The following is a 23,434-nucleotide window of genomic DNA, read 5'->3' as shown; positions in this document are numbered from 1 at the left end:
CAATCAACATGAAGTTGTCATCATTTAATAGGGCACATAGAACATCTTGGTAAAATGGCAACATAATGGTATCTAAGGTAAGGTAAGGTAAGGTACTTTTATTTATATAGCGCATTTAACGTGCACTGAGAGTCTATCTATATATCTATATGAGAAACACAGCCCCATAGACCCTCTAATGTCACATTTCCAAACAATTCAAACACAAAACTCCACTAAGCAGAGCAAGTGGTGAGGACATTGACATTCCATGTACCCATCCTCATTTAGTTCCCCCCATGTGTGCCCTATACACGGCTGCATCTGCGCTCCTCACCTGGCGGCGATGGCCAGTATCTGCAGCAGGCGGGCGCTGGCCAGCTTGACCGCGCCGCTCAGCAGCATGTGTCCAGAGACGGAGGCGGCCAGCCAGCGCTGGTTCATAAGCACGCAGGTGCTGTCGGTCAGGCAGGAGAGGATCTCCAGCAGCCCGCTGCGGATCATCACCACCAGGTCCACCGGCTGGTAGTGGAAGTTCAGCGCAAACACCGTGGCCAGCAGGAGGTGCTGGTAGGCCCCTGAGGAACACCACACACACACACACACACACACACACACACACACACACACCATCAGTCACATGGGGCTGGGGGGCTCTCAAAACGCTGGTGATAAAAGACTATTGCACAACGCTGCCAGCGGAAATGGACTGCACTGCTTACCTGTCTGTTCCTTCTCTAGCGCCACCTTCTGGCGAAGGACACGCACCAGCTGCTGGTAGAGTGTGTGTGCAGCAGACTGCAGCTCCCTCTGAGTGCTCATCTGAGCTGACTGTGTCCCAGACTACACACACACACACACACACACACACACACACACACACACACACACACCAAACACATGCCATACATTCAAAATATATCAACAATGAAAAAAGGGGAATGAGAGTGGGACTGCTAGTTCAAGTCCACTCACACGAGTTGGTTCTCTTGGCTCTTACCGTGTAGTGCTGCAGCTTCTCTGGGGGGCTGGAGAGGCTGCCTGAGGTGGGGGTCCCCAGACCGAAGCAGCCCGACAGGAACTGCAGCTGCACCGACTGCAGGAGGCCAGGGAAGCGCGGGGGCGCTGTGGAGCCGCTGCTCTTGTCCTCCATCTCGTGCAGGAATGTGGAGATCTGGCACAGGGCCTCCAGCCGCACCTACCACCACACACCACAGCAGCAGAGTCAGAGGACACATCACAAGGGTCTTATCAGGTCTTATCAGGCTCATACTGCAATATATAAATAATCTATAATATAATTAATATATATATATTATTTAATATTCATTGTAATGTCATTGTACGTGGGCAATGACAAATAAAGCCGCCTACTACTACTACAGTACTACTACTACTACTACTACTACTACTACTACGCATGTCTTGAGTTTGTACTGGTCACACTCAAATGGCTGAGTGCTGGTCATCTCAGATGCGGTGGAGGGTGTGCGGTCCTCACCTCTGCGCGCTGCTGCTGCTGGGCCATGGCCAGGGTGATGGCCTTGGGGTCGGCCTGCAGGCCGGCGTCGCGCTCCACCAGGGCGGAGGTGCGCAGCAGGCTGCCGCACAGGAAGTGGAAGACTTGGCCCAGGATGGGCGAGCCCGGGCCGGCCGGGCACAGCGTGGTGCTGGGGCTGATGCACTGGCGCAGGCGCTCCCACGCGTCTTTCATGATGCCCAGAGAGCACAGGGGCAGCCCTGCAACACAGGGGGCGGCACGGCGGGGCGCAGAGGGCACAGTCACACCACTGACCACACGCACATGTACTCAAAAACATCTCCACGCCAACCTACACAACATGGCCTCCACATCATGCACTTACCCATTTTGTTCTTGAAGGACCTTGTGGACACTTTTGATTGATCTGCGGTCTAAAACAAGTCATAAAACAGAGGCATTAGCATTTAGCTAACAGACTAGGGACTTTAAAGAGATTAACACATACCGTAGCTAGCCTTTTAAAACATGAGCATTAGCCACTGTGAGAACAGAACGCACCTCCCCTTGTCTCTTGGACTCGGAGGAGAACCTGAACTCTGACATGGGGCTGAGGAAGGGCTGGGGCTCCATAGACGACGGCGACCTGCTGCAAGAGAGGGGGACACATCAGCCACTCCTTTTCAACACAACAGGGAAATGACTACTAGTGAGTCCTGTACAGAGGCGGACATCCCTGGTTCAGAAAGTAGAAGTCCTGCCAAGTGTCTGATCCAACCATTTAGTAAACCAGCTCATCCTAATTAGTTGCCAGGTAGATCAGAAAATTAGTGATATCATCTGTGTTAAGTGCACAGGTAGAAAGAATATATGGCAGGACTTTTACTCTTTGGAACCAGGAATGTCCACCTCTGGTCCTGTACCATCATGTCCTCTCGGTCTCACACAGGCCTGGCCTTACAGTACGTACCGCGACTGGTCACTCTCGGCCTGGAAGTCGGCGGGCTCGGTGGGCTCCTGCCAGGCGGCGCGGACGCCCAGCAGCAGGAAGACGCAGCGGGACACCAGCAGGTGGCAGGCGGCGGGGAAGGACAGGGCGTGGTCGGGCGGGGCGCGGCCGCGCTCCCACTGGCGGGGCGGCGGCTCGCGCTCGGGCGTGCCGGGGCTCTCGGTGCTGCTGGGCAGCGTGCTGGTGCCCGACGACTCGTACACCGTCTCGTTCTGCTGCAGCTGCATGGCCTCCCGCGTGGCCAGGAAACACTGCAGCACCTCTGCAACGGCACACGGCAACAGCACAGATGAGCCACAGCACATAGGGATGCAGTGTGGAGCAGTGGACAACAAACCGTCTCTGTGTCTGTGTGTGTGTGTGTGTGTGTGTGTGTGTGCTTTTGTATGTATGTGTGTGTATTTTTGTATGTGTGTGTCTACATGCATGTTCTTGCATGCACATGCAGCCATAGCTGAGGCAGGAATGTGTGGAAGGGTGCAAAAAAAACACTGTGTGAGAGTGTGCGTGTGTGTGTGTGTGTGTGTGTGTGTGTGTGTGTGTGTGTGTGTGTGTGTGTGTGTGTGTGTGTGTGTGTGTGTGTGTAAAGAGTGTGTGAGTGTGTTGTTGCAGGTGCATGCACAGCCATCTGAGAGACAGCGGCGGTCTGCTCTCCTGTCCATGCCTGCATGCTGCGGCCTCTGTGAGGCGGGGCAGAGGAACAGGTGTGTGTTTACCCGGCAGGTACATACTGCTGATGCTGGGCGTCTCCTCCTCGGGCAGCTCCTGGTCCTGGTTGTGCTCGGACGAGGGGCCCTGGGCCCCGGCCTCGCGCCGGCTCTGCTCGCCGGACGGCCCCGGCTCCTGGCGGTCCTCGCTGGGGCTCTGGGAACTCAGCGAGCTCTGGAGGGACACAGCAGGGGGTCAAGGGTTACAGTAAAGCTCATCTCCACAGCAGTGTGCTGCAGGATCAGCGTGGGAGGAGAGCGGAGTCTATAGAGTGTGTGGGACACTACCACTGGCCAATAGACCCTCTGCACCAAAAGCTCTAGTCTTCAGGTAGCTCCTTTGTTTCTGGTGGAGCGTTAGCTGTGTTGTAACGGCATCTTTGGTTATATTCTGCTCTTTGCATGTTCACTCCAACAATGAAAATATTGTTTGCCCATTAATAATGCCCAATAAAAATGTTAACGCACGCATAAATCCTTTTACATCGTAACGTGGTGATTCACTAGGTGCAACAACCAACCGGGTCCGTGTAGACACTAATGACATTAACGACATTAACAATAGCAGCAGGTTCAAACACACCTGGCTCCACCGGAAACAAATGAGCTACCTGAAGAGCCTTTCATGCATCAAGGCTCTTTCTTTCTTCTTGGTGACCTGAAGTTAAAGTAATATTCCGGTATTTTACACTTTAAGCCAGTTTTCTGTATTGACTAGCATGAAAACGAGTGTTTGACACCAAAATTTTGACGTTTGAGCCTGTTTGTACAATTTGGCAGCTTTAGAATGTGCTCTGTATGGCTAACATTGCTCGCTTTGTGCATGGACTATTATGTCCTTAAAACACCCCCAAACATTTTTAAAAATGTGCAGCTCACCGAGTGGTTACTGGTCTTGAACGATCTTCTATAGCAAGTTTCGCAGTGAAATTCAAATTCTGTTGTGTTATATTAGGCACACACGGTTGTGAGGTATCTAAAAAAGTACTTCCGGAAAATCCCTGATAAAAGATGACAGAGGCTGTATTTCGCTGCTAAACTTGCTATAGAAGATTAAGGACAGAATAGTCCAGGACAGAATAGTCTATGCACAAAGCGAGCAATGTTAAAGCCATACAGAGCACATTCTAAAGCAGCCAAATTCCACAAACAGGCTCAATCATCGAGATTTCTGTTCTGTTCTGTTCTATTCCTTTAATCATAGTACTCATGGGTTTCATCAGGTCCCTTTCCACAGGTGTTTAAAATCAAGCACCTAGATTACGAATGCAGACTGCATGGTGCTTGATTAACACACCTGTGGAAAGGGACCTGATGAAACCCATGAACAGTGGTGAGCTAACTAGTCTACTCCTGCTACTGAGTGTGTTCTGCACATGGGCCCCTGCTCACTTACCTGTTTGTTGGAAGCTGTGGCTGGTGGGTTGCCCGTGTTCGCTATGCTCTCTTTGAGTGACAGCAGTGTGTTGCGGATCTTGTACACCATCTCATAGATCTCAATGAGCATCTCGCATGGCTCATACCTAGCGCACAGGACAGAGGAGGCTTTTAATAACCATGGCCAGGCCAGACAACTGGAGCCCCTTCTGTTGCTATTTCCCAGCTCTACACACACACACACACTTATGCACTGGCACACAGACTCGGGGCTGTTTATTCTGCTCCATAAATCCCATCTCAATATTCAGTGGGCACTAAGGCTCCCAAATGACTCATTATCAGCAAGTCTTCCATCACACATGCAGGGCATTACTGTTCCAAGGGAATCGTCAATCTGTGGGCGTGTGGGCGTGTGTGTGTGTGTGTGTGTGTGTGTGTGTGTGGGACTAGGCAAGTGACTGAATGAATGAGCGAGTGGTGTGACAAAGAGGTGTGTGTGGGCGTAGTAGATCATCTGGAGTGGCGGTCACTCACTTGTCCTGCCAGTAGGCCTCGTCCTGCAGGCCGGTGTGTTTGAGCAGGACAGCCAGACTGCAGCGGCAGGCCGTCTCCAGCAGGGAGTCCCCCGGAGGACCGCCGTTATCCCAGTCTGCAACAGGGACACACACACACACACACACACACACACACACACACATGGTTACGCCAGTCTCCCCCCCTGAGGGCCCCCAGGTACACCAGGTGCTGCCTCCCCTACAGCTGTGTACACCTGAGCAGGTGGGCGCAGGTCTTCCTCACCTCGACTGATGGCGTACTCCTTCATCTTCCTCCAGAGGCCGCTGGCGGGCTCGCGCCCGGAGCCCAGCGCCAGGTCCACCAGCATGGTGCCCTCCTCGCTCAGGCCCAGGTCGGCCAGCCTGGCGTCGGGGCAGCCCAGCAGAATGGCCTCCGTCAGCCAGCCGGTGGCAAAGTCTGGACACCAAGCCAACAGCGTCAGTACACAGTCCAGAAATGACCACACAACAACATGACGCTGACAACATGGTCTTTAAATAAATAGTGTTGCTTTTCAAACCACTACACAACACAAACACTAACACAAACTCAGCAGGGTTACAAACCATAAGAATCTATTTCAAACTGCTGCATTACATGTGGAAAATAGACTATAATTTAGCATGATAGACTTTATTTGTTATTTGTTATTTGATTTGTATTTATTTAGCAGTGTTTTTTTATACTCTGCTATGGACATTGTACTAGTGTCTGTGATAAATAAAGAATTGAATTTATTTGAGCAGTGCATGCAGCGTGGCATGCGGGGCAGACTTTGAGACGGATGGTAAACTGAGGGCTACCCGGACAGTGGGGATGGGCTTGGGGAGTTAGCTGTGGGCCAACTCTACCTAGCTGCTCAAAGTCCATCTCCAGGCCGTTCCTCAGCAGGGGGTTGCACAGCCAGAACTCCGCCGTCTTCTCCTGGATGGACGGGGGCGGCCCCTGCAGCATGCCCCCCAGACACCGGCCAATGGCCAGCGCCACCGTCCTCTCCAGGTCCAGCAGCCACATCCAATCCTCTGGCTCGGCCCCTGTGGCCGATCCCGCCCCCTCGGTCACCTCTGAAAGCAGGAGAGCACTGGTGAGTGTGTGGCTTCAGCGCCGTGAGTCATCTAAACAGGACCCATTTTTATGGCTTTTCCAAGAAAAAGAGCTGTGAAGCTTAGCCTGAAACGGACACGCACAATCAAATCGTTTTTGAGATACAGGCATGACTTGGCCTTGTTTTACCGGTTTTACTGAGAAATCTGTTCAAATTAGTCAACACCCTGTCTTAACTAGTCACCGGTCTGATGCCAAATTCAAAAGGTCACCTACTTTCAAGATGAAAATCACCTTTCTTAAACTCAGTGAACTTGTTTTGCCCTACAGAAAACATTGAGCAATCCCTAACAGGCCAAACTACTGACGTTATCGGAGTCTGTTATTAACCTTTTCCTACACCACTTCACAGAAGCAGTCAGGGGAATGGTGCAAAAGAACAGCACTGCAAAATTAATCAATTACATGTTTGACTAAAATGAACTCTTAACTATTAACAATTATTTCACATTTCAAAAAACTGGTCAAAACCCTAAGTGGTGAAAATAAAATAAAAAATCTGTGTTTAGAGACTTTAAATAACAAAGAAACTAAGCTCATCTTTAAAACAGCAAAATATTAACATTTTAACTGAGAATGAGTTCAAAAATCAACACTGGGCAAAATAACCCTGATTTTCAATCGCAGCTTTCATGCATTTTGACAGGACTTATATTTCAAGCTATGCGCGATTTCAACCCTGCCCCTAGGAGTCTGCTCTGAACTGTCCTCACTGTGCACTTCACCCCAGCTGCCATTTGCCATTGATGTAGGTCACTTGACATCATGCTAAGATTGCTCAGTCATGTTCCAATGAGCTGGCGGTCCTGGTCAATGGAGTCGTTTCTTCTTTCCCTCTCCACATCTGTAGCTTGACATCACGCAAAATTGTTCTTTTCAACTTATTTTGACTTGTCAGTAGTCACTTTTACAATAGTTACCTTAATATATATATATCATAACTAGAATTCCAGTTACTTTTGAGATGTTACTAGCAGTTTTCTGCCAACCAACTGCTGCTAAAGCCAAGAAGATGATAACGACAACAGCAGTAGTTTTGATATGTTTTCTTCTTCAATACGATTTGGTTTGAGTGATCATCTAATATCTCTAAGTAGACATAGATACTGTATTACATACATGCATCATTCAAGGTCATTTAAGGAGCTTCATGTTTGTGTGTTTTATATTCTTTGCTAAGCTCAGAGGGTGTGTGCCTGCTTCCTGTACTTTTATTGATTGTGCGTGTGCGTGAGAGTGAGAGTGTGGTGTGTGTGTGTGTGTGTGTGTGTGTGTGTGTGTGTGTGTGTGTGTGTACGTGTCTCTCACCGGGAGAGGAGCCCTCCAGCTCCAGGTCCTCCAGGAGGCCTGTGGCGGGCAGGAAGCAGTTGAGCTCGTTGAGGTGCTCCAGCAGAGAGAGCAGGTGGGGCAGCAGTGGGCGCACCACCCCAAGCGGCAGCAGCAGCACCGAGTACATCACCTGGCACAGCAGGCTCCCCGCCACCGAGCCACACAGCACCGCTGAGATTACACACACAGAGAGAGAGCGAGGGAGAGGGTGGAGGAGAGGAAGAGAAGGGTGAAGGAAGAGAAGAGGGAGGAGATGTCAGAACGACAGTCCATGAAAAGGAGATTAAAAGGTTGCCAAATGTGGGGTAACAAAAAGCTGGGTTCCCATTCAAGAAAATGTGGCAGTAGAAAGTGTGCGCCTGAGCATGTTTACAACTGCTGTGTTTTGATCATTCAAAATGAACGCTCTCCTAATCAAGAGAGGAGTTGGGAAAAGCTGTGGGATCAACACGTAAGGTTGGCAAGGCAACATTTATGGAAGCATGCAAGAAAACGGCAAAAAAATGAGAATTTATGCTAATTAAGGCACGTCTACCCACTTAAGTTGCATTATACCTTATCCACATATGCACAGAGTTAATCCACTCCTTCTACAGAATTGGCTTTTTATTCACATTAGAAGAATTTATGCACATTTCAAGTGTTTCCAGTCAGGATTCCTTATTCAAACACTCCAAATGTGCATTAAGAAGTTGAATGGAACCCCAGCTACAGATGAATAACAATGAGCCTCCCACTGAGCCATGGCAACAGCAAGGCCGCAGACACTGTTAAAGCGCTGAACGTACTGTGCAGTTTCTGGATGACATGCTTGTCCAGGGAGCTCTCCTCCAGCAGGATGGTGGACCTCCTGAAGGTCTCGGCGGCGTAGGGGAGCAGCAGACACAGGTGCTTGTGCAGCAGCGTCACACTGCTGTCGTCCTGAGGGGAGGCGAGAGCAGACATGTTATGCAGCGCCACACTCTCTACAAACCACCATACTTAGGGGCCTTACAGCAGGGCCGTACGTACACACTTTTAGTTTTGCTCATGGCACTGGAATACGGTTGATAGTGTTGCAGCACAATCCACCAAATTTCTAGCAGAGTGGTTACAAACACCTGTAAACTATACTCCAGAAAACACTTTAAATAAGATGTCACTGGTGCTAGGCTGGTAAATCATCATATAGCACAGACAAGTTTTCTGTACCATATGCTACATATATGCAGCACTATCTCCCTGCCTTACAGCATGTAGGAAATATGCTTCAGTCTAAACCTGAGCAGAAGTGGTTCTACAACGAGTTGATAAAATGTACCAGGTAGTGGTGAGGTGAGATGTGGTAGCCACATGTTACATTCGTCTCTGTGCTGGACATGTAAAGTATGCCTAGAGAATGCAGTGTCTGTGTGTATGTTCACACACGCCGCTCCGGTACTGCGTTAGCGCAAAGAACTTTAATAAAGTGGAGATAGAGATGGATGCCTCTGTGTAGGTGGAGATGTCACAGTGACTAACAGTGTTGAGCCTCAGGCGGCCTGTTCAGAGAGAGAGAGAGAGAGAGAGAGAGAGAGAGAGAGAGAGAGAGAGAGAGAGAGAGAGAGAGAGAGAGAGAGAGAGAGAGAGAGAGAGAGAGAGAGAGAGAGAGAGAGAGAGAGAGTGTGTGTGTGTGTGTGTGTGTGTGTGTGTGTGTGTGTGTGTGTGTGTGTACCTCGGTGTTGGTGTAGATGAAGCAGTGGGCCAGCAGGTGTTTGTGCAGCGCAGACAGGAGGTGGTGGAAGTGCGACGGCGGCTCCGTCTGTCTCTTGGCCTGGCTGGCCCGCTGCTTGTCGCTGTTCTTCTCCAGCTCCCCGAAGGCACGCTCCTGAGGGACGCCACACACACACACACACACACACACACACACACAAAACAACAGTGAGCACATAAGCAGCAGCCACTAATGAGCAGGCCCAGCTATACATCACAGTGGCCCTAATGAGACACAATGCCCAGCTTCTCTCCCCCTGCACGTCCACCCAGGCCATTCCACAGAGCTGGATGCAGCACGGGACACACACTTAATGACCAGATGGGGCTCCACTGGCACTTGTGCCGTTACTACCATCCACAACAGCAAGGGGTCTGAGGCAGAATAGGAACACATCCATCGTAGGCTTTCTAATGCTACGGTCCTACCTAACGCATTAGTCAGCAACATATTTTTTACAACAAGGATGAAAAAGTCTCAAGGCACTTCATTATAAAGCCCAAATAACCTGATCATCCTCAACAAGCATGTGGGACATAGGCAACAACACTTTTATCTTCAGTGTAGCCTAACTGTGCTGAATGCAGTCTGATGGCAAGGCCTGCAGGCCTAGAGCAGACATAGTTACAAGGCATTGGGCAAATAAAACATTCATCTTCAAATATAATGCCTTTAGAATGCCGGCCTTCCTACAACTGCACACATTTTTAGGCCTTGAAAGTGGTGAGAATGGGGGAGGACGTTAGTCTGGCTATCACCATACTAAGCTCTATCTCTAAAGAATGAACATTAGTATGGGGAGGCTGCGCTTTGTTTCTACTGCACAAGAGGCGTGATCAATGGGCATCGTCCAAATGACTCAGTACGTGCTTGGATAGTCCTTCGACCAATCTTTTGGATAAGCTAGTTTCTGATTGGAGCCAAGGGAACAGAGGAGATAGATATGCAGGTTTCCAGCCTGAGTTGCCGGGCAAAATCCAAATTCGCCAGAAGTTCAGGCAGGGTTCACCCAGCTTAGGAGGACGTCAGTATTACAACATAACTGAAAATCAGATGCATAGACCTTCTATTCGATGGATGTGAACATGAACCGTGGAACTCCGAACACACACACAGACACCCAGAGACTCTCTCTCTCGGTCTCGGTCTCTGCCTTACCGTGTAGAATCCGATGCTGAGCAGCAGGGTCTTGAGCAGGACCTCGGCCAGGTGCAGCTGGTCAGGAGAGTTGGCACTGGGCGGGAGCTGGTCGGGGGAGTGGGGCGGGGGCAGGCCGGCGTTGAGCTCCCCGGGAGAGCTGTAGCCCAGCAGGGAGGCCACGTGGGACTGCTCCTGCAGGCTGTTCAGCACCATGTCCAGCTGCAGACGCTGCAGGGGCCACACAACACAAGCGCCGTTAAGGAGACGCCAATCGCACCGCTACCACTGCTGGATCAAGCGCCATCGATACGAGCCGCAGGCCTGACATGCCAGTCAGCCTTCTTGTGTGTGAGTCAGAGAGGGGTCAGGAAACCAACCTCCCAGCGATCAGTCTTGAGAATGGAATGAGGTACAGTCTGCGTGTATGAGTGCATACAAATATGTGTGTATATATGAGTGTTTGTGAGGAAAGGTTGGCAAGAGACAGACTGTGTAGGTGTGTTTAGCTTCTATCAATAGTTTGGGGTGTTTAGTGTGTGTGCACATGTGTGTGTGTGTGTGTGTGTGTGTGTGTGTGTGTGTGTGTGTGTGTGTGTGTGTGTGTGTGTGCGTACCTGGCCTTTAGAGAGGCTCTCCCAGCTCTCTGGGCCCTGAGGTAGGAGTGAGTGTAGGAGTTCTGTTCTCTCCCTGAGGGGGGGCAGCAGTAGAGATGCTCCGATGGAGAGTGTGTTCATCACTGCCTGCAGGCGCAACACACACACACACAGGAAGACAGAGAGAAGATGAGCTCACTCGGATCACACACACACACACACACTCTCCAGGCCGAGGAGACAACATGGCCCCTTGCCTAGTGCTCATGCAAATGTAGCCCACTTCATCTGATTCACAGCTGATTCACCGCCTCAGAGGCCACTCCACAACGCCGCGCCGCTCGGCCTTCTCGCTTCCGTCCGCGGACAGGTCACTCGGACGGATCTCGAGTGGTCACGCTCAGGCTCACGCGCCTTTGATCTCCTGCTGCACCTGTGGCCCATCGTGCCTACCTGTTGTATTGAGTCTGGGACGCTGGAGTCGATGAGCCTGAAGAGGAGGTTCCGCAAGGGTCGCCCCTGGGCCCCCAGCACTGTGGCCCCCGTACCCCCCGCGTGGGCCAGGGACAGATGGATGGACAGCAGCTTCATACACAGCAACACAAACTGATGATGCTCCCTAGGAGAGAGAGAGAGAGAGAGAAAGGTACTGATATGAGATGGAGCACAAGAGAAGAGAAAGGATGGTGCTGACCTTCACAAGTCCCCATATGTTCCATTCTCTCTCCCCATGGAGTGTGTGTGTGCGTCTGTGTGTGTGTGTGTGTGTGTGTGTGTGTGTACACGTCTCAGGGTGTGCCTGCGTGTGCATGCATGTGCATGCGCATGTACACACGTCTCTGTGTGTGTGTGTGTGTGTGTGTGTGTGTGTGTGTGTGTGTGTGTGCATGTGTACATGTCTCAGTGTGTGTGGGTGTGTGTGTGTGTGCATGTGTGTGTGTGTGTACACGTCTCAGTGTGTGTGCTCTGGTGGGCTGCTGCCAGCACGGTGAGTGACATCATTGGGCTGGGCACTGAGTCAAGGTGAAGGTGATTTTCAGAGACACCCCGCCGGGCTCCGATTACATACCTCCCTGTCGCTCCGCCGCAGAGCGTCCGGCAGTGTCCTTCCACTGGCCGGCACGCCTCACTGAAGCACACGCAGCACTGCGTACGGGACGTCCACATGGACAGCTGTGTCTGTTAGCTCTGCTGCAATGCATCTAGGCATTTACGCAAACTTGACACACCTCACTGACCGGGTGGAGACTATCTATTCATCTACCTCTTCTCTCTGCTTGTCTTCATTGCTGCGGTGTGTGTGTGTGTGTGTGTGTGTGTGTGTGTGTTTACCTCTTAGAGGGGAAGGGGGCTGGGGGCGTGTCCCCACTGATGCCATCGCAGTAGCGCTCCAGGAAGCTGCGCAGGTAGGTGAACGTGCTCTCTTCAAGATCCACACAGAACGGCCTGTGCCAAGCCACCAATTGCCTGCAAGTGCCAGGGTGCACCCAAGAGACACACACACACACACACACACACACACACACACACACACACACACACACACACACACACACACACATTAGCTCAGGGCTTTTAGATTAAAAGTAGCTGCCATAAAAAAGACAGAACAAACTGCCATTCCATTAAATGGAATTGGAGCAGCCATGGAATTTCAGCCAGGTGGCAAGGCTAGCGTGTGCCCAATAAAAGGAGTGGTCAATCTGTTTTCCTGAACACAAGAGAGAAAGGTGAAGGAGGGCCCTAGTCTGGGTCGATCAGTTCACTGGGAGTCTGCAAGTGTTCCAGGTCTCATCATGGAAAAAGAAGTGAAATGCACTGACCTAGATCTGCTCCTTTAACAGTCCTCTACAGTGTTTTATTAGAGAATAAAAAGGTTTATTTATTAACTATTTAAGTTATGATGAAATCTCCAGCATGAGAGAGCCTGGCTGTACTGCATGATCAAAATGTCACATGGCATTGATCATTTCTTAACACCCCCACTGGACTAACCTGCAGCCATGGACATGCAAAATAAAGGCGTATTGGTGAAATAAAAATAAAAACCCATATTACCATAATGCACTCTCAAAAGCTATGCAGTTTTGCAGTCTGGGTTTGAATTAGGAAAATACAAGAATAAATGTTCACAGCATGTTGTCAAATGCATTGCTTGGATACCCAAACTAGCAAGCTAACTAGTTTATATTACTGTTAGCTGTGCTGTTGTTACCGTTGGCTCTTTGAGAGCCTCTTTAAGCAAATCACTGCTTGTAAAGAGATGGTATTTAGAATACTGATTTTAAGTGTAGAATGATTACTTAGAAAATCTCCTCTAAGTGTGATGACTTCCTGTTTGGAGGTGGTTACCTGTCTGTGGGGACTGCAGTCCAAGCGAGGCTGTGGGAGGTGCCTGCGGTGATCTGCTGGATGGCCACGCCCTCTAAGCCAATCACTTTCTTGGGTTTGGTGACGGGCGTAGACGTGTGGCCCTGCCCACACTGCCCCATGGCGTTGTTTCCCCACGCATACACCTCGTTTTCTGGACGTCAACAAGACAACACTCAGAATCAGATTGATCAAATCAGATAAGGCAAATGTAGCTGAAGAATTCCTGCTCATTTAACCCAAAGCATCACTAGCTCCGAGGGCACAATTGGAGCACACAGAACTGTGCAGTACTCCTAAGTAGAGCACCTTCACTTACAGCACACAGAGCACCATTAGAACCAGCAGGAGAACACAGCCTGCACACAGCACTGCTCAACTAGCTCTTCTTACCATCACAGCTAGGGCTCCAGAGCAGGCAAAACAGCATTAAAGCAGCAGCAGTGTGTGTGTGTGTGTGTGTATGTGTGTGTGTGAGTGTGTGTCACTCACCATGAGAGAGGGCCAGACAGTGGCTATCCCCACAGGAGATATCGATGATCTTGGTGATGCTCAGCTCCTCAATCAAGCGTGGCCGTAGAGATGTGGTTTCAGAGGAGCCACAGCCCAGACACGAGCCACAGCCCCACGCAAACACCTGCAGCGCGCACACACACACACACACACACACACACACACACACACACACACACACACACACACACACACACACACACACACACACACACACACACACACACACACACACACACACACACACACACACACACACACACACACACACACAGAGACAGAGACAGAGACAGAGTTATAGAATGCTTCAATACACATAAGACTAAATTATGTGGGTAAAACTTGCAAGTGAACAAAATATGCAGTTATAGGCCAATGGTGTATGCTACACTTATGCACTTTTGAAAACTTGAATAAAAAAGAAAGCTTGCATTTCTGTGGCAGCTAATTATTGACAGAAGCATGAGAGGTACACAAAAAGTACAAACACAGATGTGACTGTAGCATATTTATGCCAAGAGTGTTTGTGTTAGTTTTAGAGAGAGAGGCAGAGAGAGAAAGTGTGTGAGTGTGTGTGTGAGTGAGTGAGTGAGTGAGTGTGTACCTGGCCAGCTGAGGTCAAAGCGAGGGAGGACTGGCTGCCTGCACACACTTTCCTGATAATGTATCCATGCAGGGCCTCAATGACCTTGGGCCGATACACACGATTAGTATCTCCGTGACCTAGTTTACCTGAGAGGGAGAAAGATAAATAAATAAAGAATTCTCCCATGCAATAGAGGGATTATATCACACACAGAGCTGTCTTGCCATATGATTAATGCCAGATACGGTGTAGAGGGATTGCACAATACACTACTCCACGTGCATGGTCAAAGTGTAACTGGTTAGAGAAGTGGGGCATCAAGGGAGGGGCTTGGGTACACAGAGTCACACAGCTCATGGAGAGTTTGAGTTTACAAATGAACAGCCAATCACTGGTGACATTACTTCTGGCGAACGGCGTAGTAAATGGTCAGATTGTAGACGAGCGTACCATTGTCTCCTCCTCCGAAGGACCAGACGATGCGTCCATCCTGGGCCACTGCGATGGTGTGGGAGCTGCCGCAGGCCGCCTGACCCACGCCACTGATGTCCTTCACCAGAGTGGGCACGTTACGGCTGTGGCTGTCACTGTGACCTGCGGAGGGAGCACCAGCCAGCTCAGTTGCACTGCACCACATACAGTATGTGAGGCTAGCATCGCTAGCATAATGCTCTCACTCATAATGCACCACATACAGTATGTGAGGCAAGCATGGCTAGCATAACACTCTCACTCACAATGCACCACATGTGTGAGGCAAGCATGGCTAGCATAACGCTCTCACTGACAGAAGAGTACTTGCATGGCTATCATAACGCTCTCACTGACAGAAGAGTACTTGCATGGCTAGATTTAGGTCCATCTGATAAAATTAACCTCCTGGATGTTTCCTTCCTCACTCTGCATCAGTTCAACTCTTTAGGTAATAGTGCAAACAAAAGTACTACGAGAACACAAACTTCCTCCAAAGTCAAATGTACTGTCGCAATGCTCCAGAAAGCCAAACAACAAGCTCCACATCGGCCTCTTGAGACGGATCTACTCCAAACTCGTACGAGTACATTTATGAAAAGCAACCTCATTGTTTGTCAGCGAGATTACGTAAAGAAATTGTAAACAAATGGACAGATGGCAATAAACCTATAACCTCGTTAAGTGGAAGTGTGCTCTGAGGGCAATTCCATTCTCTACGCTTTGAGACAGTAGCTCGACTGACTGAACACTTGGAGGTCGGTGCATACCTAGTCGGCCAAAGTCTCCTTCTCCCCACGTGTAGAGCTCGCCGTCGTTGGTCACGGCAGCACTGTGCCTGTATCCCGCAGACACACACACCACGACCTGCACACACACCACACCACACCACACCAGACAGCAACAAGAGACCGTTAGGAATGGCATTATGAAAGGCACAACTCATCATTACTAGATCGTAGCTAAGAACAGTGCCTTGTTGTATGTGTTTGTGAGTGAATATGTGCATCGACAACAGACTAGGAGACGTGAGCACTGTGCAGGGCCCTGGGAGAGAGGGGACAACAGTAAACGGCACATCTGTGAGGCCCAGGACTGGCAGATGGTCCGTCCACCCCGAGCACCCCTGCAGCTGGCGCGCTGACCCACCTTTCCCTGTAGTGGTCCCTGGATGATTTTGGGGTACTTCTGGGTGGCGCTGTTGCCGTGGCCCAGCTTCCCGTAGTCTCCGTCGCCCCAGCTGAAGACCTCGCCCTCGCCAGTCACCGCCAGCGTGTGCCCGTCCGAGCCCTTGGAGGACGACACCTTGCGCATGCTCCGCGGCGGGTCCAGCACCAGCTTCTTGGGCATGGACTGGTTGTTGGAGTCGCCGAGGCCCAGGCGCCCATAACTGCCCTTCCCACAGGCCTTCACCGAGCCGTCTGCCGACACCGAGAACGTACAGTACTGCCCCGCCTCGATCTGAACACAGACCACAAACACACACACACACACACACAAGTTTACACGAAGCAAGCACAAACACAGCGATAAGACAGCATACGCACAAAAAGAGATAAGTGCAAATAGAGTACAAAACCACAGAAAAAAAAGCAGTCACAATCATACGAAGACAGCCACAAGACGTCCACAGACACAGAGTAAGCTCCTCCATACCGGCCATTAGTGGTCCAGTCTCACACAGGAAATCACATTAGAGCTAGCAGAGCTGATTCGTCTCCATTAGGCCACATGTAATAGCATTTATCTGTAACATCCTCTATCTGTGCGCGCCCCCTCCATAACCGCATTTCAGACGTCTAATCAAAGAGCTGCCTCAGGCTCTCGGCCACTGTCTCCAGGAGTGACCAGACCAGACCAGACCAGACCAGACCGGACCAGACCGGGCCTGACTGGACCATTACTCGGAGCATACTGGCTACTGTGCGGGAGGACAGGAGGGTGCTGGCCTCACCATTTGGGCGTCGCTGAAGCCCTGCGCCAGCTTGGGCTGCAGGATCTTCTCCAGGGTGCCCTCGGCCAGCTGGTGGCTGCTGTTGCTGCCCCACACGTAGACGCGGACGGCGTCGCCCTCCGTGCCCGCGCTGCCCGTGCCCGTGCTGCAGGAGCAGAGGCAGTTGGAGGCCAGGTTGCAGATCTGCAGGACAGATGGCACAGCACAGGAGTCAAAAAGGAATCATCAAGAGATCACAGCACGGCCACACACACACAGGAAGCAACACATGAAACAAACCATCAAAAAAGTGCACAGGCTGCTTTCCGGGTCAAAGGTTAAACCCGAGCAAAATTTCGCAACATAATCTGAAATCATGGGATCTAATCTGGGAGCAGATTGAATTTCCGGCCGGGGAGCGAGAGCCGCAGGCCGGCGGTCACGGGAAGCACAGAGAACACAGCCAGACAGATTAGGATTGTGATTTATGGGCGCTGCATGGAGGCATCCAGAGCACCAGCCATGTGGGGCCAGAGCTGCCCGCCAGCGCCCAGTACAGCGCACCGACACTTCACTGAGTGCAGCCTGACCAGGCCTCCACCGCTCAGCACTGACATTGGGACAGAGGAGCAGGACGCACAGAGAGCCTGTGGTCGTGGTTTATCTCACACACACACACACACACACACCAACCTCTTCAAAGAGGCACAGGGCCACGTGGGAGAGACTGCACAGGCCGTCGGCGTCCTTCTTCAGTACCTGAGTGTTCACCGATTCGCCTCGGAAACCCTGAGGGGGAGAGAGCAGAGAACAGAGTGGTCATCACACACCTCGGCACGGCAAAGGGTCAGAAAACAGGTGTTACATCATCAAGGGGTAGGTCACATCCTGTTATCTTCTTCATACCATTCCAGGCCACTATTTGCTTGTCTGCAGACCAGAGAGATTTAGAACATCCCCTTTCAGGGTGCAGAAAGCAAGCTGACTACTCTATTACTGGCATTCTGCTGGGTTATTTTCCACTGTGAAGAAATCCAAAATGGGGTTCTTTTGGAATGAGGATGAGTCAATAAAAACAGGGTGGAGAGTGTTTTTGTATGCGGGGGTCCTATATGAAGATTTTCATTTTCTGAAAAATGAATTTTCTATAAGCTGGCACCACAAAGGCTCTCGGACCATTTGAACGCAAAGCCGATATATAATGTTGGCCGCTACACCTCACAGCAGTGGCGATCGATAGCGGTGGAGTCCTTCACAGGCTCATCTCTAAAAGGCTCCTGGTGGAAGGCTTCCATTGATTAAGAGCAGGATAAATCAGACAGACACGCAGAGCCAAAGCAGCTCCAAGCGCCCGCCTCAAAGCCAGGCACACGGCCAAGACATCAGTCAAGCCATAGGCAACATTTGATTTAGTGGACAGGGAAATGTTTGTGATCTCTCCCTTGCATCACAAACATGCAGACACACACACACACACACACGGCGGGAATCGCAGAGTAACTCACAAATCAATATGATACTTTGCCCAACGATAATATTACGATTCAGCGAGTCCGCAATACTCAATACATTGCAAAAGATGAATCTACAATACATGACCATACTGTATCTGTGTTTACTGATGAAGAAGAAAAGGCAAACAGCTGGAATTCTGCATGTATTCGTAAAGGGATGTGAAGCACTGTATAGGCCTAGCATGCACTTACTTTTAGCTCATTGCTTCTTAAAAATCCAAAAATAGCTCTCAAATGAACAAACATGTCTAAATAAAAATAAAAAAAATTCAACAAACATTACCGTGTTTCTAGACAAACTGCAGTGTACTTATGTTTATGCATAAACTAGTGTTAGTGTCTAGTATGGTAACTTGGTGGATGAGTCCATTTAGAATATGAATAATACAATTTAATATTTTCATAAAAATATTGATCGAGTTTGGTGGCAGCGCATCAACAACATATGGCAAAAAGAAGCTATGCCATTTATTGCTGTATCGACATTTTGTCCCACCCCTAACACACACACACACACACGACACACACACAATCAATCCTACACACTCACACACACCAGGTCTTTTAAGGAGTGTGTAATAGTCCAAGCACACACAGCGAGACTGCTCCAAGATGCTGAGAGCCGAGTGGCATCACTAATGTGTGGTGGGCAGTGTGGCCTGAGTGCTTTTCCTACAGCACTGCACTCCTGCTTCCCATCACTGGGCTGGCCTCACGGTGAGCCCCCTAGTGCAGGGGCCTCTTCCAGAGCAACATCTACACTATTCCATCCCTGCTCGAGATCTACCCTATACATGTTGAACGATTCTTAAGAACAGGGTTCATCAGCCATTTCTGATATAATTATGGGGTTTTTTTTTTACTTATTTCAAAAATTCACCTACAGTAGGTTAGAGTCCGTAATTAAGAAAATTAAGAAATAATGTGTTCTATTTCTACATGATGATGAATGGTTTCTGAATGGTAAAACGCTTAATGGCTACTTTATAGTTTACTCCAGTGATGGCACTGACAGACAGAAGATATTGTGTGGGTTGCAGTTTCTGTATGAGTCAGTCAGAGAGAGAGAAAGTAGGGCAGGGTGATATGGCCAACACATCCTATCTACATGCTGAGGAGAAGAGCAGTAGAAAGACGACAATAACAACACATTACATTAACACTGCACTTCTCACAACACTCAAAGTGCTTCCCAGTGACGGGGGGACCTCACTAACCACCACAGACCTGGGTGATGCACAGCAGCCATTATGCACCAGACACACTCACCACACACCAGCTGAGGTGGACAGGGAGGGAGTGGATGAGCCAGTTACACTGGGGGATGATTCAGGGAAGCCCCTACTCTTTGCAATAAGCGTCATCTTTAATGACCACAGTGAGTCAAAACATGGTCATTTGTCATGTCTTGTATAAAATAGCATTGAGCATATCAATATCTACTGCCCAGGCCTCATTGACATGCTACTCTACACAAGCCTGGAGGTCAATGCCCAGATGGAGGAGGAGGACCACTTACCGAGTACTGCCTCATCTGAAGCAGGGTCTGATGGATGAGATCGTACCCGATGCCCCCGCCCTCGCCGGAGGAAGAGGAGGAGGCGGCCAGAGCCACCTCCACCCACTCCAGCAGGAAGCGCAGGGAGCCCCTCTGCAGCGCCAGCCCCAGCAGCAGCTCCAGCGCCAGCCTCTTGCCCACGCGGTCGGCGCCCGAGCCGCTCACGGCCGTGCGCTTGAGGAAGTCGCCCACCTGCGCCAGGCAGTGCAGCCCCACGCTGGGGATCTTGTTCTCGTTGGCCAGCGAGAGCGGCGGCAGGGAGGCCAGCACCGAGGAGGCGGTGGCCAGCACGTCATTGCAGAGCTCGGCGCCCGAGCTCACGCCGCCGCCCGCCACGCCCGTCGCCTCCTGGCCCCGCTGCCAGTTCTGCTGCAGCAGCGCGAACAGCAGGCTCAGGCCGGTCCGCACGCCCATCTCGATCAGCACGTCCGTGCCCGACCTGGCGCGCGGGCCCGGCATCCAGGGCTCGGCGGCCGGCTCCAGCGCCCCGCTGTCGGCGCCGCTCTGGGCCGGCTGCGGCGGCGGCGCGGGCCGGAAGCGCTCGTGGTACTTGCTGTGGAGGGCGTAGTAGATGCGCTGGAGCACCACCAGCCTGTGGTGCAGCGCCAGGGCGAAGGGCGTGCAGGCCAGCGAGCGGCGCGCCAGGCAGCGTTGCGCCAGCAGCAGCGCCGACAGGTACTCCTCGCGCTCCTCCGCCGCGCTGCTCTCGTGCTGGAAGTCGGGCAGCCGCGGGCCCATCAGGTCCTGCACGGGCTGCGCCAGCGCCACCACCTCCTTACTCTGCAGCAGCTTGGCGTAGAGCGCGCCCGCCCCGCAGCGCGTGGCAGTCTGCACGCTGTCCTCCGCCGCCCAGGCGCTGTTCAGGTGCTCCTGCCATTTCAACATCACATGGGTCTGGCAAGGCACCATGACTGTGCATTATCCACGGAGACTGTGGGCCACAGCTGCAGGAGCAAAACCACAGAGATGAGTTTCATCATGTGCTCGTAATCAGACTTCAAGTACAAGCCTATTCTTATCAATAACATTACAGAATTCTGAGATGGGATTAAGACTAATCTAGACCCCAATTACAAAAACAAAAACAGCTTTATTCTTACAATTAAAAATCAGAGTGATACAAGTATTAGGCTACAGAACCCAACCTCAAAAAAATCTAAATACACATACTAAATACAAATACAAATACTACTAAATACATATTTTGTCTAAATACAATACATATGTTCTTGGATTTGATCGAGTCCAAGAAGAGGCCTATTAGGTTACTGAATCGAAGTTAAGCAATCAAAATTACAATTGCTACAAAGAAATCAGATCTCATGCATTGCTGTACCCAAGATCCATTATTTATGACTGAATGAGAGACTGGCCAGGAGGAAGCTTGCTAATCTGCAGCCTTGAGAGGCCCAGCATATAGAGCTAGGGGTGGGAGGACAGCCTCCCCAGGGTTCCTCTCATTAATAAGAGAAAAGAGTGGCGCACTGGAGCCATATTGTCATCGTCCTGGGTGGGGAACAAATTAGGTCACTGGGTCCCACTGATACGGGCATTGCGGCACGCTAATCAGCAGCGCTAACTCAATCTAATCTCGCGCAGTATGTGTCTGAGTGATTAAACCCGCAGCAGTGCTGAGTGCATAACAAGTTCAAACTCTGCCTCTACAAGACCTCTGTGCTCGAGTATTCTCATTAGGTGCAGCGTTGGGCTTTCTCTCATTAGCAGAGCTGTACCACTCGTTCCCTAACCCGCCTGAGAGCATGACGCTGCATGGAGCCTATATTGAACAGCAGGTGAAGCTGCAGGTCTGACTGATGTTATGAAGTCAGCCAGACACGGGCACGATACACGTATCGTCTATGGGAATAGGATCTGCCAACAGGAATCATAAATACATTCTAGGACAGCGTCATATGAACTCCAAGCCAAACAGCTGATGCACTGTCTGTAGCCTATGTCACGTCTCAGACCACGATTTAACACCACTGGAAAACTTAACTGAACATTCCTCGAATTCTGCTTGAATACAGTTATGTAAATCCTTGCAAGTACTAAAATGGCTTAAATTCAAGAATTCATTTGCTGTTGATCAAGTTGGGCATACTGGAGCAAGCATAGGGATGCAATCCAAACATACCAAAGATATGTGAAAACAAAATGTGGACCAGCCAGTCTACACATTCTATTTCCTGCAGTAAAAGCATTCAATTCAAATGTAAACAATCTTAAAATGCTGACTCATACTTAGTATTAAGTAAGGATATCAATGCTTAGTATAAAAACTATGGGTTGCATCAAGTGGAAAGTGGAAAATTCCCAACATGGACTGAAGGCTAGACAAACTTTACATCAGTCTACCCTATCACCCGTCTAACTGAGGGCAGGACACAGACAGACAACAGACAAGCACAAAATGTCACTGAGGTCTTCCAGAGTTTCCACTACTCTCCTTGTGCCAACCCCACTGCTCCACAGGGGCAATGGTGAGGGCACCAGCCATGACCCAGACAAAGTGTGTTCTCCTTATGGAGCAAAGGTATGTGAACCAGTTTCTTAGACCCCCCTGTGACAGTCAAAAGCTCAGCACTGACCCCAACACTTCAGACTGCAGGCCACGTAAAGTTTCTTATGTGTAAACATAAGTGTAAACATAACAGGAAGCTTCTAACGGAGTGTGGTTAAAACTCTAGGTTATGGTACACTGCACTAACTAGACCTAAACAAATATTGCGCCAATCTTCCATCACCACACCTAGCAAATAGCCAAGTTCAAAAAATTAAAGTTAGGGAGTAACAATGTCAATATCAAGGTTATACTCAAACAGTGTTTACTTTTCCAGACTTGTTGGTTAAGCTTGATTATTTACTATGAGAGTACAAATGTAGGTGAAGCTAAGGTTACATGTTTCTAATAATACATCCAAATACTTAGAAGACCCTATAAAGTTGAACAGTAACCTTACACCATGATGTTTTTGAAGAAATGATATCACTCTGGCCTGAACCTAAAGCAAGTTTGATACGAAACAACAAATTCACTGTAGCTGTAGTCTATTTGATACAATACACATACGGTAAACATTCGAGCATTAGGCTACTGATAGGAAGGCACACATTTGCAGAACATTAACACAGACGCAGTCAGGCATTGTATAGGACATGTACCATTTGACAAGTGACTGGGGCCTATTTTTTTGGGGGGGGGGGGGGGGGGCATAAAACATAAAGACAAGCCCATTAACACTAGTATAAAGTAAGGGTGTCACGATACCAAAAAATCAGTAGTCGGTGCCAATACCAGTAAAATTACACGATTCTCGATGCCAAATTCGATACAATCGTTAAAAAAAAGGATTTTCTAAAATCCCATGTACTTAATGAATTTCTTTATTGAAATATTTGCAGAATCAGGGCTGTACACTGCGAGCAGGTCGTCGCATTTGCGCGTAAATATATATTAGTGCGAATATAAAATTTTAAA

The 23,434-nt window shown here is 49.9% G+C and overlaps 1 protein-coding gene across 9 annotated transcripts in view; it reads right to left on the bottom strand.

Annotated features, from left to right (window-relative positions):
• LOC134100992 (probable E3 ubiquitin-protein ligase HERC1) overlaps positions 1-23,434 on the bottom strand; it is a 60,596-nt gene that overhangs the window by 33,111 nt on the left and 4,051 nt on the right. For 6 of the 9 annotated variants that reach the window (XM_062554516.1, XM_062554514.1, XM_062554522.1 and 3 more), the window contains exons 2-29: positions 19,915-20,897; positions 17,575-17,670; positions 16,903-17,085; positions 16,098-16,409; positions 15,719-15,815; positions 14,928-15,071; positions 14,496-14,623; positions 13,871-14,015; positions 13,361-13,532; positions 12,341-12,475; positions 11,462-11,627; positions 11,030-11,155; positions 10,434-10,643; positions 9,237-9,389; positions 8,332-8,464; positions 7,523-7,714; positions 5,962-6,174; positions 5,354-5,527; positions 5,090-5,204; positions 4,572-4,698; positions 3,185-3,350; positions 2,430-2,730; positions 2,021-2,108; positions 1,845-1,893; positions 1,481-1,719; positions 980-1,177; positions 702-822; positions 317-557 (exon numbers count right to left, since the gene is read on the bottom strand). In XM_062554516.1, the coding sequence (XP_062410500.1) occupies positions 317-557; positions 702-822; positions 980-1,177; positions 1,481-1,719; positions 1,845-1,893; positions 2,021-2,108; positions 2,430-2,730; positions 3,185-3,350; positions 4,572-4,698; positions 5,090-5,204; positions 5,354-5,527; positions 5,962-6,174; positions 7,523-7,714; positions 8,332-8,464; positions 9,237-9,389; positions 10,434-10,643; positions 11,030-11,155; positions 11,462-11,627; positions 12,341-12,475; positions 13,361-13,532; positions 13,871-14,015; positions 14,496-14,623; positions 14,928-15,071; positions 15,719-15,815; positions 16,098-16,409; positions 16,903-17,085; positions 17,575-17,670; positions 19,915-20,862 (5,372 nt within the window). In that variant the 5' untranslated portion in view covers positions 20,863-20,897. The remainder of the gene's footprint in view (positions 1-316; positions 558-701; positions 823-979; positions 1,178-1,480; positions 1,720-1,844; positions 1,894-2,020; positions 2,109-2,429; positions 2,731-3,184; positions 3,351-4,571; positions 4,699-5,089; positions 5,205-5,353; positions 5,528-5,961; positions 6,175-7,522; positions 7,715-8,331; positions 8,465-9,236; positions 9,390-10,433; positions 10,644-11,029; positions 11,156-11,461; positions 11,628-12,340; positions 12,476-13,360; positions 13,533-13,870; positions 14,016-14,495; positions 14,624-14,927; positions 15,072-15,718; positions 15,816-16,097; positions 16,410-16,902; positions 17,086-17,574; positions 17,671-19,914; positions 20,898-23,434) is intronic. The other 3 variants (XM_062554520.1, XM_062554515.1, XM_062554517.1) reach the window with 3 other exon arrangements.

Source organism: Sardina pilchardus, chromosome 14, assembly GCF_963854185.1.
Source record: "Sardina pilchardus chromosome 14, fSarPil1.1, whole genome shotgun sequence".
NCBI lineage: Eukaryota > Metazoa > Chordata > Actinopteri > Clupeiformes > Clupeidae > Sardina > Sardina pilchardus.
This window is presented reverse-complemented; position numbering and strand designations above follow the sequence as displayed.